We start from the raw sequence: 16,675 nt of genomic DNA, 5'->3' as shown, positions 1-16,675 counted from the left end.
TGCTGCCCTTTGCCTCGATGTTCAATGAAGTTGGGCATCGCCTTATGCTTTTTCTGTCGGTGAACTTTTGTAATTATTTGATGTTAATCAGTTTTTTCGATTGCCATAAATCTTTTGCGGGGCACTTTTCGCCAGTTCTCTCTCTGGCTGTTCTCGCTTTTTGCATTCGAACCAAACCCAAAATAAATGGCGAAAGTTTATATTGAGCGGAGGGGTTTTTTTCCTCGAGTGTTTTGCTCTAATGAGCGAGGTAGTCATAAGTGAAATGTACACCGCATTTGCATTCATTTGTTTATGTTTATCGAAGGCTAATTCAAGGCAAGAGTTTCAGCTTGGAAATAGGATTAGTCACCCAGAGAAAAAGGGAATAATTTTGTTTAAACATCCTTTAATAATAATCCCTAATATACACTATAGAAATATCCTAATTATAAATTAGAAAATAATATAAGTTGCTTAAAACACCCATTTTCTCAGGTTATATTGTTGAATTGAAACCTTAAAATATGTCATAAGAGTAATGAAATTTAAATTAAAAAAAAAAGTATGAACTAAAGTTTCCCTATTTGAATTATTGTATTTCAGAGCAACAATTGCAATAAATAATGAAATAAATATCTTAAATCCATCCTAGCATAGGAATCGTGATTTTATTCATCGCTACGTGCACTTACCTTTGCCAAAGCCATGAATATCGGTGCGGAAATTGTCCTTGCCCTTCTGGCCATCCACCAATTGACCCAATCCATCCACGTAGCGGTCACCCTGCTCATTGCCATCGTAGGTCTTGTCCGATAAATCGACTTCCATGCCGCGCTGCACTCCCTTCGGTATGCTGTATGAAACGATGCCTTCTGCAAATAACAAAATGAATATCACAATTTGAAATAGAGCGACAGAATTCAAGGAATACAACAACTGAGTGAACAACTGAGAACTAAACTCGAGAGTAACATGAGCCACACACACACACACACACTCATTCATCACTTCCGTCTTTTTCCCTGCTTTGTCACTGGTTCACTTCCCTTCACGTCATGTCACGTTTCGTGTCACGTGACACGTGACGCAGACAAACGAGTGACAAAGCGAGTCTCGCATTTGAGTTGGTATTTGTTTTAGGTTTTTAAACTGCGGTAAATTTAAAGTTTTCCCTCCTCTTCTCAACTAACTAAGTGCTAAGTCGGCCGCAAGTTTTGGGCGTGGGGGGGCCGGGGAGGAGTAGAAGGGGAAGCGGTGTCCGGATATTGAGTTACTTGAAACATAATTTCGTTTTGCGGCCACTTTTGTCTTTTGTCTGCCATTTGGTTTCTGTGGTTATTTTTAGCAAAGTGTCTGCTTGGTGGGCTTCGAGAGGAGTTTCGGGGATTTGAGGTTGTTTTTTGGGGAAAACTGCTGTAGTTTTTCAATGTCAAAGTCACACAGTGTGCACACAAAACTGAGTCATGCTTTTGCGGTCTGAGTTTACAAAGTGTTTTGATGTTCCTCCTCTACTATATACAAACTTGATTCGCATATGGTAAAGTTTCGCTGTGTTCAAGTTGAAGGATACTTTATATGCTGCAGTTCGGTGCTTTGGTCAAGCGAAATACAAACTAACAAACACCTGACACTAATTACCAAAACTAAGTGCGTCCACCTATAAAACAATTACATTTAGATCGAAAAACAACAACAGCAAACTGTCAGGGTTGCCAGGATACTTGAAATAATTACATACTGTGCTCAAACAAGCAGTTGTCGCTTTTGTGGCGGGAGTAGAAACTAATTTACTGCTATTTCTATTTACACAATTCGGGCACGTGGTAAACATGAAACACGAAACACGAAACATGGGAGCATAGCAACATTGATACCATTGACAGCACAGCACAGGACAGGACAAACAGTCAAAGGAATTTTCCAATAATTACCAAAAATCACATAATTACACATAATTAAGGTGCAACCCACGCGCCGCACGCAGTGGCATAGATAATTACCATACAAGCATTTCCTATGCTTCAATACGTTATATTCTAATACACACATGTATCAATCACCTCAATCAGTCAATCAATGGGCGGCACTTTTATTATTATTAATTTATTTTTGACAGTTTACTAGCATTCTAATGGTTATTTGATTTATTTATAATACATAGTTAGCTTAACTCCAGTTTTTGTTAAACAATACACTAAATTTATTAATCGACCTCAATCAGTCAATCATTTGAAAATAATACCAGTTTACTTTTGTCAATTTTCTAGCAGTCTAATTATTATTTACGTAATAGTCAAACACAACTAAGTAATAAATATTATGATACACACATGCATCAATCAACGTCAATCAATAAATTTTGTATGCATTAATTATTGTTAAATTTAATTACAATAATGGTTTAATATAGAACACTTCAATCCATCAATCATTGACGTTTCTTGATTTACAAGATTATTTTCTTCAGATTTCTAGCAGGTTTTCTATTTTTATGTAATGTTCAGCGGAAGTATTTGTTATTGTTATTGTTATTATTGTATTAATCAATCTCAATCAGTAAATCTTTTTTCGCTAAAAATGACTTTTACTTGATTAGTATAATAATATTTTTTTATTTATTTATAACACAATGCTCGGATGGTGTACATATTTTGTTGCATGTATCAATCTTTCTCAATCAGTCTATCAATGGAAAGCTTGTGGCAGTCTCATATTTAATTTATTTATAGTTATGGTCAGATATCAATCAGTCAATCAATGGACAACACTCTTATTACAAAAAGTTTATTTTTGCCAGTTTTCTAATAGTCTAATTACATTTTAATTTATTTATAATGTGTGCACACACTCCCTACAAAAATATAAAAGGCAGACACTAAATTACTGAAATTAGGGCAAAGTCCTTGTCTCGGACACTTAAACAGCGAACATCAAGTCCAGAGATAAGCCCTCAATGTGCCACTACACGATATATACACAACGAGTGTGTAAGTAAGTATATGGAAAGTATAAATGGAATATGAGATATTTAATTAACTGCAAAGACATTTAAGGCAGCGCGTTTTACAATTGCGTTGCGACATCTTTCACGCAATGAAGGTAATGGCATCAAAAGGGGGGACATCAGACATCAGACAACAGACAACAGAGGACGACTTCCACTTAAGCCTTGTTATTCGCGTGCTCACATGCGATTTTTATTTGCGTGTCGAGCATAAGAGACAAAATGGAAACTGCCAAAAAAAAAACAACCAAGAAAAAAGAGCAAAACAAAGTCCTCGTAGTGCGTGCAGCTGACTCAAAAACGAGGAAGAAACAAGCTCACAACTACATATGAACAGAACATACATTCTATATAGTCTGTGGATACGTTTGGGGGTCGAGACAGAATCGGGCAGTGAGCAGATACAATATATAAAATGTAATTTGCTTCCTTTATTTTTCTGCTTTCTTTATGTTTTTTGTGGCCTCTCGGTCACGCGACCATTGACAGAAGAAGGGGAAGGGGAGACGCCAACGTAGTCTGCAAACTTTTGCTGATGAGTCAAATTGAGCAGCAGTTGAATGCATAAATAGATACTTAGACTTTAGGGTAAACTACATAGTTAGTTGTGAGTTATTACGTTCCGTGCAATTTCACCACATTTTCCACATCGATTTGGGGCGCAAACCAAATAGAAATCAGACGGAAATAAAAGAACGAAGTTTAGAAATCAAACAGTGGCAGGAATGAGTTTGTGTGATTGAAGGCTGAATTCCAAAATCACATCAAACCATGAAGTTACCAAATAAGCGCAACAAAGGTGTGACAAGTGCTAATTCAAGTCAACATCGTGTGGGTGTTAAAAGCACACACTCACAATGGCCATGAAAAGCAGCCCACAGATCGATATTTAGTTAGAAGCGAACAATACTTTTCATTATAGTAGCATTTAATTTGATTTAAGCTGCAGTTTAAGCTAAGACACCTACTCAAACCCAGTCAAAACTTTCAATTTTCCACAATAATGGTAATATCTCAGCCTAAACACCCATAAATTATGCAGAGCAGTCATAAATCCAGGGCTTAACGCTAATCAGTTGTTGCATTTATAAAATGCACTTTAGCATATGCTTCCCAAGTCGAATCTGATGTCGCTACAAATTCCAATTCCAATCCCAATTCCTATTCCAAGGGCTAAGCTGTTCGTTAAATCGAAACAAATTTGTGTTTAGCTCGGCTGTGTGTGGAAATCAGAGTGTGTCACTTGCCTCAAGATAATCTGCAGCCATGACATGACGTGACCAAGGAGTCTCTCCTCTCGCCCCAACCACAATTTATTCCTCTCTCGATTTAAGCCCTATTTGTTTATGATTGCGACTTCGACGACGGCGGCGGCGGCGGCGCTTCCAGAGCCAAAAGCGAACCCAAAACTGGGTGCGGTCTTTCGGTTTAGTTCCATGTAGGTGTGTCTATTGATTTGCATTTAAATGCGGGGAATCAAATGTCGAATGTCGACTCTTTGCTATGCTCTTTGACCAGTGGCTCAAATTTATGGCCACAATTTATAAACAATTATGAGTTTGGTCTCAAATTTTCCGACTGCGCATCGATGAGATTAATGTGCGGCATTAAATCGAATCCAAGTCATCAACTTGACTTCGACTCTACTATATTGATTTCTTTCGGACAGTCGTCTGTCTGTCTGGCACTTGTCTAGACCTCAGACCCATGCCATGGCATCTTATCTCTCGCTTAATTTGCATATGAAATGCGCTGTTCGTACATCTAAATTCCCCATGGCAAATCAAATGACATGGCGCCCCCATCCCCACATTTGGTCAGTTTGCATGTCTAAACCGTCAACTACCCCCCAACATGGGGCGTGTACATAGTTTTGTGGGTCCCAGACCCAGTTCTAGAATTCTATCACACAAATGGCGCCAGTTATCGGGCCTCCCCGCAATATAACCCAACCACACATCCACATTGCGTTAATTTACGGAATAATTTCCACTTCCGCGCCTCGTTCGCTCCCAGTGGGATCCACGAAACCTACGAAAAACGCGGGGAGTTACTATGTCTGGGAATTGTTCTGGGGTCTCTTTGGTCAAACAAATTGTCATTAGGCGTGCTGCGTTCGTGTTGTTGTTGTTGTTGTTGTTGTTATCGCTGCTACCTGCAAATTATAGAAAAATTTGTTTGGCCAGACTGAGTTGTAGTTGTAGTTGTACTTAGTAGTTGTTTGTTGTTGCTGTTGTTACTTGACAATTGCGTGCAAACAGCGTCAGACGACAATGTGGAGGTTGTTTGCCGTTTTGCCTTGTCGTTCGTCTGCATAGTTTCTCAGGCAGTCTGGATTTCGATTTGGTTTCCTTCTGGCATACATGTATACGTGTGTCTGCACGCGATATAATATGAGTATATAACATTTTACTTGGTTTTTCTGCTTTTATTTCAAGTACATTTCGCATGTTGCAACCAAAGAACGACAACTCCAGCTACAACTGTGACTCCGACTCGGACTGCGACTGCCACTACAACAAGTCAAGCGTTGCGTGGCCAAATGTCGAATAGGGTGAGGGGGAAGGGAAAAAGGTCGCTAAACATAGGCGCAGTCGCGTTGTTGCCATGATTGGATTATGCGGTTTGACTAATACGCTGCCCATAACGTCATGTTATTTTCAGCTGAACAACTGCGACAAGCTTGCATGCCAAGAGAATCAAATGATTGGCGAGAAAATTGCACAACTTCTCAGGAATTATTGAATAATACCCTTGTGGTAAAATTCTAAAGGCCCCTAAATTTCAACTACTTCATTTAGTCGGTATTAAAATAATGTATGAAGTAGTTTCCTTAATATCTTAACAAGTTGAAGTCAAAAAAACTTAACTTAAGCCTGTTTAATGTGTGGTTGTTAAGTGAGAAAGATAAATCTCACTTACCGGCCTCAACTGGTACTTAACTAAATCACATGAGCCAAAAAGAAGAAAGGATAAGCAACATATTTTTTCTTAATTTGTATTGCTTTATTTTTGAGTGGCCGTTAAGTGAGCAAATTATGCCCGTAAGTTAAACTCGCTACTTAACACAGTGCATGAATTAAATGCAAGCCAAATAAAGCTTGCTTTATGCTTCCTATTGAGGAAATACCATACAATTAACTCATACTTAGTAGCCGAGCTACTTTAGTTACTAACTTAACTCAAGAGCATTCTGCAGCCATCTTGAGTTAGCCTTAAGCTATGCTAATGCATAGCGCTAAGGTTTATGGCACTTCAAGGCACGTCTGTCCACTAACTAGACACTTAAGCCGCTTTGGCTTGTCTAATAGAAACACCGACCACAGAGCAGCCAAAGACTGCAGTCTCAGTCTTAGTCTCAGAGTGAGTTCCAGGTCCAGGGCACTCCTTTGTGGTCGGTGGCCGGTGGCCGGTGGTCGGTGCTTTTGGCCCCTTGCGACTCGATGATAAATTAACGCTGACACTAAAACTCTGTTAGCCTTTCCGCGCTATCATTGCTCATGTCTAGTTTTTATCGCACTCGTTTAAATTCGCCCGCAGACAGACCGATGTATGGACGGAGGGACAGACTGAGATTAGGATGAAGATGGTGAGATGGATGGAGGAGCACTTACCTTCCCAGGGGCAACCGACGATCTCGGCACGCAGGCAGATGGTGCGATCGTATTGACCATACGGATATATGCGTATCTTTGAGGCAAATATAATCGGTTGCAATGCGTTCTCCACCTCGCTGTAAGTGTTGATGTTGCCGGGCAGAATCTGTGTATGGATTAAACAAGTTGCGAATCAAGTGTTGTAGTCGAGAGCTGCTTTTTTTTTGCTTTTCTTCGCGTTAATTGCTTACCTCTTTGCCTTGTGTGTTCTTCCAGCGTTGCCATTTGTCAAAGCCCGGTCGCCAATACTCAAGCACATAGGCCTCGGTGTACTCTTGACCCTGACCCTTGCCGAAGCGACCCTGTGTCCGTATGGCGGTTATCACATGCGTCTGCAGTAAATCCACTTGCAGATACTCCTTGAGCGCATTCGATACCATATGCTTGGGGCACCAGGCACCGCCATTATTATCGGTTTTCAGTCTGCAAAAGAACAGAAAGGAAGAGTTGAGTGTGTGTGTTTGTGATATAGAAAGATGCAACGACAACTTTATTAATTAGCCACCGTTTGCGAGGTAGCTCGAGGAGATTCGCCAGAAATTTTTATAAATTAATTGACATTAAGCGTTCGGCACCACACGACGTCTACAGCCTCCAACTCAGCTGCAGCCACAACTTGAGCTTCCGGTTGAAGTCAGTGGCAGCTTCAGAGCTGTGTGGAGCATCAGCTACAGGCTTAGCTACCGCCAAAGCCACTGACATTTGTGGCCCCAAGTGAAGAAGGGGGAAGCTGAAGATGTTGCCGTAGCCTGCAGCTTGGAGCCTGCTCTTTCTGTCTGTCTGTGTGTCGGTCTGGCAGCTCGTCTCGTTCGTTAAGCTGTTGCGGTTTTAGACACAGCAGGATGTTGTCTATGTAATTAAGGATTAATTTAAGTTAGACACACTGGACGCCAGGATGCGTGCGTGTCTGTGTGTATGTGTGTGTTTGTATCCTCCCCCTCCTTGAACTGCTTTAATCAATTCCTGCTTGGCAGGCCTCCTTTGCTGGTATTGATATGTTAACCACTACAAATGCGTTTTTCGGTTTATATTTCAATTAAGTTTTACATGCTTGATTGCATTTTGGGGCCTTAATGTTTGCCCATTATTCATCGGCTGTGACTAGGCCTAGAAACCATTCTCCTTTGGCCACATCTTGACTTGGCCAGTTTTCTGCTGCTGCCTCGTCGCAAATTGCTTCATTTTGTTGCCAGCAGCAGCAGCAGCAGCTGTCTGTTTTTTTTTGTCTCCCCCTTCTCAGTTGGTTGCCCCAGGTGCTTGGGCTGTGCCAGCAGGTTATTGAATTTGATTGCAATATTTATTTAGTGGCCGACATGCGTTTAATGCATTTTTGCAATTTGTTATTGAGTTTTATGCGCATGGCGTGTGCACCGAGTGCAATTAGCAATGTCTTCCGCTTCAATTGCGTTATTTTTAAATATTCATTTTATTTCAACGTGAGGGCCTACAAAGTGCTTGTCAAATCACCTGAATTATGATAGGGATGCAGAAATTATTTCATGATTATCTATTTCATTTGTCACTACTTGTTACGAATGGACATTTGATTCTCTCTTTAAACCTTTTTTATAGCCATGACAATAAACATTTAGGATAAAATAAATATTTTATTTCATGAAATTATTTAACTTTAAATGATAAATCGGAGATTAGGTAATAAAATTATATTAAATAAATCTTATGTGAGCAACATGTTTGTGAAGGAATATTAATCATCGATTTTCAAATAAATATGTTTACATAGCCACAAAATTAGCAACAACATTAAAATTCTATTCACTAAATCTATTCACCAGCAACCAAACAAATATTCATTGCAAAATATGTTTGTATAAACACGTAAATTGCTTTTCAGCTTAAAAATCACTTTATTTCGAATACTTAAATCATTTGGCTCAATTACAGTTAAAGAAAACATTAGAAAGTCTATTGAACGCCTTTAGGAATTGAAATTTATGCATTTCAAATTGTTTTTTTATTGCCTCACTTCGTTTTGAAGACACCTTCCTTAACTATTCTGACCGCAAGCTATGTGGTCCAGTAGGGCATCGCGCACTTTCGAGGCGAATGTAATAATCATTACCAACTGCAATTACTTTCAAGTGCATAGATCAAAGTTGCTTTATTAAAATAAAAACGAGGGACGCAAAGACAGAGAGAGAGAAAGAGAGGACGTGAGAGTCACAGACAAGTTCCCACAGGCTGGCAAAAAAAGGTCAATTTAATCATCATAAAATTGCTTAGATTTCTTTTCTCTCCATTTTGCTCTGAGTATCTTTTCTGTTTCTTGGCCTCGTCGTCGTCGTCTTCGACTTGGTCTTCGTTGCTGGGCAGTAGCCCAGTTGGAAGTGCTCCAAAAGCAAATAACCCAAAGGCAAGGCGTAGCAGGCAACAGAGCAGAGCAATGAGTGAGTGAAAAAAATCAGGAGAGATGTAAGAGAGACTGAGAAAAACGTATAAACATCATTTAAAATGCTAATATCCGCAGTTATGTGCATTTCAACTTGACTTTAATTATTGTTATTGCCAAAGTTAACAATCTGCGCCATCGTCGGCTGCTCATTTCAGCTCCACTCTGATGAACTGGCTAACTGCCATGCTGCCGGGCACTCGACTCCAACTCCAACTCCAACTCCAACTTGGACTTCGGTTGAGACTGGCTTTGGTTTCTAATCAAGCGCCGCCTGCTTCATGCTTAGCGTATTTTTCTGCATCGCCTTTTTTCTTGTTGCCTCCCAATTGGTTGTTTTTTTCTTCGCTGTTTTTAATATGTAAGAGGTTGTAAATTTAATGGCCTGACGGCCTTTTGCTGCTGCCTGCGAACTGTGATGCTGGGCGAGGTAATGAAAATCAAACAGCACCAACTGTCATTAAACTAATCTTTGTAATTCAATAGCTGCAGCAGACATCAACATCACAACATCAACGTCAACATCAACATCGACATCAGCGTCAACGTTCCATGATCGCATCCTGAGGGCTGAGACACCCCCCAAAGGGCCAGAGTCTCAGTCTTTTGGTCGGTAAGCAAATGCGCGTGATTTGTTTTAAGTGCATGTTTTGTGTAATGAATTACTTAAAGTTCGAGTTTCGAGAGTTTTTGGCGTCTAGTTAGCTGCCTGGTTAGCTGAGAGTGGAGTGGCAAGCACGGCAGCCACAAATTATAATGCTGCCTGCACTTTTGAACTTTGCTGCAGCTTGATTGGACTTGGTCGATGCGGAAGCAGGAGAAGAAGAAAAATAAAAGAGACAAAAGAAAGTTCCATCAAGTTTTCGTGTGCTCTGTGTGTGGCAGTCAGTGGGTTAAGTCAACATCAAGTTGGCAGTTTGGCAGTTTTTGGTAAAGGTGAAAGGCTTTCGGTTTAAGTGCTCAGCAGTGTTTGGCAAATTAAAGGAACTCTTTTCAGATTTCCAAGTTGTAAACGTCAATGCAACAAGCAAGCAGATTAATATACAATCAAGCATGGAAATGTCTCCCACACTTAACTTTAACTGAACGCATTAAGGACACCTTTTTGGTGTAGCAAAGTGTGTTGTAATAATAAACATATTGACCACTAATCCATTTCATTTGCCATTAAGTTTTCAGTCACTTAGCAGCTCTCTTAGCGAACGCTCCGCACTAATCGCAAATCACCACATCGCCTGTCAATCGAAAGCACTTTGCGCAACAAAACGACAACCCACAGCAGACAGTCGACAGTTGGCAGTCGGCAGTTGGAGAGGCCAACCACAAGAAGGAGGTAGATACTGCTTCTATATAGTATACCAGCAGAAATCGACAATCGCCCATCGACAGACACGACCTTTCAGGTGAGTCAGCCAAAGAGTCAAAGCGACTAACAACAGCCCGCAGCAGTCAAAGAAACAAAAAACAACATATCAAATGCCCCCAATCCAAACCCAAGTCCAATTTCGAATGAAGTACCCCCAGTCTTTTAGTCTTTGTCTTTAGCACAAAACACAAAAAAAAAAATTCCGCTTAATCTGAAGAAGAGAAAAAAGCTGTTCGTATATATATATATATTTTGTTTTGTTTATCTCAACGTGCTCATCACGCATCGTTTTGTGGTTTTACTTTAGTGCCGCCATAAAGGGTTAATGTTAATGATGCCTTTGTGGTGTGTCTCACTGTCCCAGTCTTCTCTCCTCTGCTTTGGGGCTGCTGTAGATGCTGTTGATGCTGCTGATGCCAGTCAGCCCTGCACTTGAGTGTTTTTTAAGTGCATGTCTATAAACGCAGACAGACAGCAAATTATTACAGAATACTGAATACTGAATACAGAAAGCGAGAAGAGATTCTCTCTGTGGCTTCGATGTTTGCATTGATTTTGCCGTAACTCACGTGGTAATTGACATGTTTATGGTTTGAATGAGTGCTTTACTTTATTGTGTGCTTTGCTTTGCCAGCAGCAGTCGCCACTCGTGAGTATTTAGTTAACTTCAGTTCTGTGCTATTCTATACTAATTATACAGCAATCTAATAGAGTCTGATGGTGTCATCAATCACGTTTCGTGAGCCAATTGCAAAACTTCCGCCCCAAAATCTCTTTGACCCGCATTTCCTCACACTTTCCTCCGCGCCATAAAAACTTCAATTCAAACGAAATACAAAATGCATCAATAAAAAAAGTAAACAAAATAAAACTTGAACCAAAAACTAAAACTAAACTTGTCTAGCCAACAAAATGCACTCCAACCGCTGCTGCCCTTTGGTTGAACCGCCTGGCGAACCGGTTTAGTCGCTCTCTGCATTGAAATTGCATTTAATTAGTGGGGTGAGGAGGGACTGAGATGAGATGGAAAAAAAAGGGCTGCCGACTTTAGATATCGCTGTCAGAGCCATTAAACGGTTGCCCGAGCAAAGCCTCTTGCATATTCATGAACAAGATTCAGATACCGCTCTAGATTCAGATTCAGATTTCCCCTAAGAGTCTCGTATCTTTGAAAGGGCAGCAAACAGACTATTTTCAACGCTTCCCAACACTGATATGCAAAAAAGTTTTTCCCCCCATTAAGTTTTTGTTTCTGATTTTGGTATTTTGATGGGGCAACTGTTTGTGTCATAACATCAAACTTCTTTTCTCTTCTTCTGCTTCTTGTTTCGTTCGTTTGTTTTTGTTTGTTGTTTGTTTTAGTTTTCCAATCGGTGGCTAAGATTTCGATTTTATAGACTTTGTCTTATCGCTCTAATGAAGTTGTCTATAAAATTAGCAATTAAACGAACACGCAGTGCGACTTTAATGATAAGCCATCGGACCGGAGGCAACTATGGGTTAAGTGGTTGGGCTTTAGATTAAGCAGCAAAACTCAAAAGCCAAAGTGGGCAGTAAAAGCTCCAGATAAGACTCGACTTCAAAGTTGCCTCCTGACCTGAGTTTCCTGCCGTTTTGAATTCCACAATTTACATTCAATTCAGTTGAAATAAGTTGCAGCTGCAGACTGAACAAAATTGCAATTTCTTTCCATAAGAAATACAAATTCAAATACAAATTATGAAGAAAATGTTATATGACAATTGAGGAACTCAAGTTATTTGCAGGTATAGATTATTTAGAAATGTAATTCCTTTTAGGCATTTTAGAAGAAAAACAAAGAATGGAAATTGCATCATAATCCTCTTGGAGAATTAAACAGTTTCAATATATTTTTATTTAATTATGCATGACATTTATCCCGAACTGAACAAAGTTCTTGTTGTCAGTTACACATTTATTTTTTAAAGAATTCTTGTATACTCTAGGAAGTATTTCAAATGCAAATGATTTGCTACACAAATTGGACATTATTGTGTAATTTCTTTTGTGTGTTTATATTAAAAACTGTTTAGAAACTTTTGAACTCACCTTGCATGTTGTGGCCCAACAAATCCCGTGTCATGGGCTGAGCTTGCTGTGATTTGAGCATCTGTAATTGCGCCCGATTCCATGCCTAGTGGCACATTGCACGTAGCTGCAAATAGATCAAAATCAAAAGAGATGAATATGTATATTTATTTGGCATTTGAAGAGGGCGCAAGGCACAAAGTAAATTAAAAATTTCAAAAACGAAAAACGTTAATTAATGATGGATGTGCTCTTTGTGCAACAACATCTTTCGCTCTTTAGCTCGCTCAAAGTAAATTTAGAATCCCCCTGGATGCTGCTGTCGCTAGTGCAACGCCCATCAAATCTATCAAAATAAGTCAAGCGTCAGTTTGACTTTTTTGACATTTGAAATGTGGGCAGGCAGCAAAGCCCTCCCCGGTGAGGCGGGGGGGTGATGCTCGAGGAAGGTGAATGGGCGTGTCTTTAGGCCTATCACTTTCTCAGGGATCTCAGAGACGACGAGTAAAATAAGGCAAACACTTAATCATTGGCAAAGTCAAGCCAAACCGGGCAGAACGTCAACTACTTTACTTAATTTATTGCCAACCGATTGCATATCCAGATGGGAGTACAACTTCGCCAGCCTTTGATATGAGTTGCAGTTGCGAACTTGGAGCAGAAGTTGGAGTAGAAGTTGGAGCCCCCGCCTCGACTGTCTATCAGGACTGTCTGACTGCCTGCTGACATTTTCGCCAGAATCAACACTGATTTGACATGACTTTTGTTGCGCACAGGCACAGCATGGACCAGCTTCCAGTTGCCAGTTGCAAGTTGCCAGTTGCACGTTGCAAGTTGCCAATTGCCAGACGCATAGAGTGAGAGAGAGAGCGAGAAGAGATTTGCTGCAGTTTTGTTCCTGCCTTAGGTGCGTGCATTCGTTTAGAAGTTTATAAATAAAGATACACACACACACAGAGTGAACCTGGACGCAGCTCTTTGCATTCGCACTTGATTGGATTTGATAGCTAGCAATGCTAATGTGAACTGAAGTTGTTCTGCGACTCGAACTGAGGTTGGGCTAGAGACCCAACCTAGGGACCAGGCCCAGGCCCAGGCCCAGGGTCAGAAGCTGGTTGCCATCGTCTGACTTTGGCTGCATATTGCAAGTGCATTCATTTGGAAAATTGTTGCATGTTTTCCTAACTCAACTCACTCGATGTGTCTGGCACAACAGCAACAACAACAAGTGAGGCACTTCCTCTGCTTATTTGCTTATATGTATGTATGCCATTTTAGGCTGTGGCTGGATGTGAAGGAGGAGGAGAGAATGCAAATATTGCAGTCAGAGTTTCAGTGTATCGACTGTGCAAGAAGAACTTTGCCGATGAACATGTTTATAAATTCGTATTTATGTATTTGGTTTGCTTGATTAACTATAAATATTATGGCTTAGATTTGATTTGTGGCAGACAAAGGAAAATACAAAACTCAGCGAAGAGACGACAGAGGGGGGAGAAACACTATGACAGCCGCCTGTAAGTTGCAGAAAAACTTGTGGTTGCGTCGGAGAAAATTGTATAAATAAGAGAAGCTGAGAAGCTGCAAACGAACTTCTTGGCTGCGCAAAACTTTTGCCATGCAAATTGTAATTTTTCATCATGCCAACAACAACACGAACAACAAGAACAACAACAGCAATAGTTCTTCTCAGTTTTTGCCGCTTTCCGCTCTGTCAGCCAGCGAGAACTAAACGCATTTCGAACTATGCAAATCAATTTTTGTTAAATATGAAATTAAGTTTTTATCGTTTCTGTGAAATAAATGTTATAGATATTTCATTTATTTGCAAAATAAAATAAATCCTATAAAATATTCCTCTTTAAAGCAAAATAAATCGTCTTAAAACGAACCGCACAACCTTCTAACCCATTTTCTTTGTTCAACCAAAAAATCAATAGCAGCATTAACAAACCAATTTTCCACAAATGTTTTGTTTGTTCTTCGCTTTTCATATGCTTTATAAATACAATATTTGTGTGCTATTTTCCCCTCCCTGTATGTATTTTTTTTCTTGTTTCTTTTGAAAGTCTTCTCATGCCGCTTGCTGCTTTCTGCTTTTGTGCCGTCCATCAGGTCGGACGACAGAGAGTGTCCCCAACGGTCTGTCCTCATATCAACATAGAAATTTATGAGCCGCTGACATGCCAGGGCCATTCAAAAGTGGCCATAATCCTAAGCCAGTGCTAGCTACTGCTTGACTGCCATGACTACACTTCAGTATGGCTTCATTAAAGCCGCGTTCCAGCGTCTCCACCAAACTATGGAAAATTTCTGCACAAAAGTTTAGAGACAGCATAAAAATGCCCATATGCCAATTAATGAGCTGCTGCTGATGCTGCTGCTGCTCGACCAGAGAAAAGTCACCGTCCAAAATGGAACTGAGCCACCCATGTCCAAGCGAGCTCATCGCTTCGGAGTGGACCGGAGTGGAGTAGACGCCCCATGGCGACCATGGGCCACAGAGATGCCACCAACTGTGTTGGCTGTCGCTGCTCGCAGAATGATGGGACACATAAAAATGTGCTTTCAATGTCAATTAAAATAAATTTTCCTCACTGAAAGTTGCCCGCAAGTTCGATATGCCACTTGAATAAAAATGAAAATAAACATGTTGCATGCCTTCTTACTTCGTTTGCCATCTTCGTTTTCTGTTCGTTTTTGCTTTCCAACTTAAGAGACTTTTCGACTTTAATGATGAGACTCTCTGGCAAATTGATGAATGTGCGCACCTTTTGACTTGCCGGCCAAAAGTTCATTTATTTTATTTGTGAGATAAATGAGAAATAAATGCTGCTACACTGAGCAAAAACAAATAGAGAGATGAAGCTTGATTTTCATAAATATTTAAAATGTATTCCCTTGGCACATATTTAGATAATCTTTAATTTCGAGATCTCAATTCGTAATAAAGTATTTTTTCTTACAGTGTATGAGACTACTATCTATGATAAGAGCTGAAGAGCTGCCATTCTGATCACTTGACACATATTTCCAGAGGTATTTTCTTAATGTAATAATAAAGCTTTGCTATTTTTTGAAGTGTATTATACTCACCAATATCGAAAGCCGCAATTGCTGGCGTATTGAGCATTAAACAGCCGCTGGCAATGATCAATGCCAAGAGGCTAAGGTTCCAGTTGCCGTTCCAGTTACTTGTCGGGCAGGTTAAATGCCGTCCTCGACTCTGGGATGAAGATGATGACGATGAGGATGATGATGAGCGGGGGTAGCTAGAGCGCGGGTTGGAGGTGGAAAGGCACTGGCGGGAGAACATTTTGTAGTTGGATTTTGTTGCTGTTGTTGTAGCTGAAGCTGATGATAATCTGTGCGTCATTTTGTTGTTGTTTTCGTTGTTGGCTGTGCAACTCTCCATGTGAGAATGTGGGGAGAAACTTGATTCCGTTTGAAATTGGCTTAGAAGTGAGATCTGCAAGAATAAAATGTCAATGTGAATTGATTAGTAAATGAAGTTAATAAGAAAAAGCTATGCGCCTCTCTTTGCGATTCTCATTGTATGCTTTAAGCTTTACATCAGTTGATCTGAGCTCAAAGCTCTTTTGTCTGTTGCCTGCTCAAAGAATCCTTTCGCTACGACAAGCTTATTTAGTTGTGTGCGCCTCTCTATGCGATTCACAACATTGAGCAGACAGAGAGTGAAGCGCACTCTTCTATGCGCTTCTCATTGTGTGCTGCCTTCGCTTCTAATTAGTTTTGCTTAGGGTAGTCGCTGGGCTCACCCACATCGCAACTCATTAAAATTAAAAGACATCAAAAGAAATTTGCAAACTAAACACAAATAGCGGCAGCTGTAGGACGATGATGTAAGAGCCTAGAATGTCCTTTTTGTGCCTGCCGTTCATAGACGGGATGCTCCTCTAACCGGGCCCTGGCACGTTCACTCATCTGCTGCCACCTTTTGTGCTACCTTTTGCCCTTTTTTCGCCGCACGCTTTGCATAAACTAAATAAATTTTCTTGGCCGCCCGCCTTCCAGGCATGTCATAAACTGGGGCTGACTTGGATTTTTCCTGCTCCTCCTCCCCCTTCGGCAGTGGGGTTGACCGTGCAGCTTCTGCTTTAAATTGCTACACCAGCTGACGTCTGACGGGTTTTCCTTATTTCTTTTTTTTTCTGTTTTCGGGTTCTATATGAAGCTTGCTGTTGTAT

At 40.4% G+C, this 16,675-nt stretch overlaps 2 protein-coding genes across 2 annotated transcripts in view; both read right to left on the bottom strand.

The window, feature by feature from the left end:
• LOC132791579 (uncharacterized) overlaps window positions 1–16,675 on the bottom strand; it is a 42,305-nt gene that overhangs the window by 12,267 nt on the left and 13,363 nt on the right. Inside the window, 5 exon segments of the mRNA XM_060800564.1 lie at window positions 675–854; window positions 6,601–6,748; window positions 6,834–7,065; window positions 12,489–12,594; window positions 15,564–15,936. Of these exon segments, the coding sequence (XP_060656547.1) occupies window positions 675–854; window positions 6,601–6,748; window positions 6,834–7,065; window positions 12,489–12,594; window positions 15,564–15,882 (985 nt within the window). The 5' untranslated portion in view covers window positions 15,883–15,936.
• LOC132798798 (uncharacterized) lies at window positions 14,322–15,307 on the bottom strand. The gene is made up of 2 exons (XM_060810781.1): window positions 15,066–15,307; window positions 14,322–14,998 (listed from the first exon to the last, which is right to left on the bottom strand). Exons 1-2 carry the CDS (start codon window positions 15,263–15,265, stop codon window positions 14,623–14,625), a joined length of 576 nt encoding a protein of 191 aa, XP_060666764.1. The 5' UTR covers window positions 15,266–15,307; the 3' UTR covers window positions 14,322–14,622.

This window comes from Drosophila nasuta, chromosome 2L, assembly GCF_023558535.2.
Source record: "Drosophila nasuta strain 15112-1781.00 chromosome 2L, ASM2355853v1, whole genome shotgun sequence".
Classification (NCBI taxonomy): domain Eukaryota; kingdom Metazoa; phylum Arthropoda; class Insecta; order Diptera; family Drosophilidae; genus Drosophila; species Drosophila nasuta.
This window is presented reverse-complemented; position numbering and strand designations above follow the sequence as displayed.

Coding starts and splice junctions, on each gene's coding strand:
- LOC132798798 (XM_060810781.1), bottom strand. CDS start 15,265: ATGAACTTTTGGCCGGCAAGTCAAAAGGTGCGCACATTCATCAATTTG. Junction 14,999..15,065: donor GAACTTGCGGGCAACTTTCA/GTGAGGAAAATT, acceptor TTCTGCGAGCAG/CGACAGCCAACACAGTTGGT.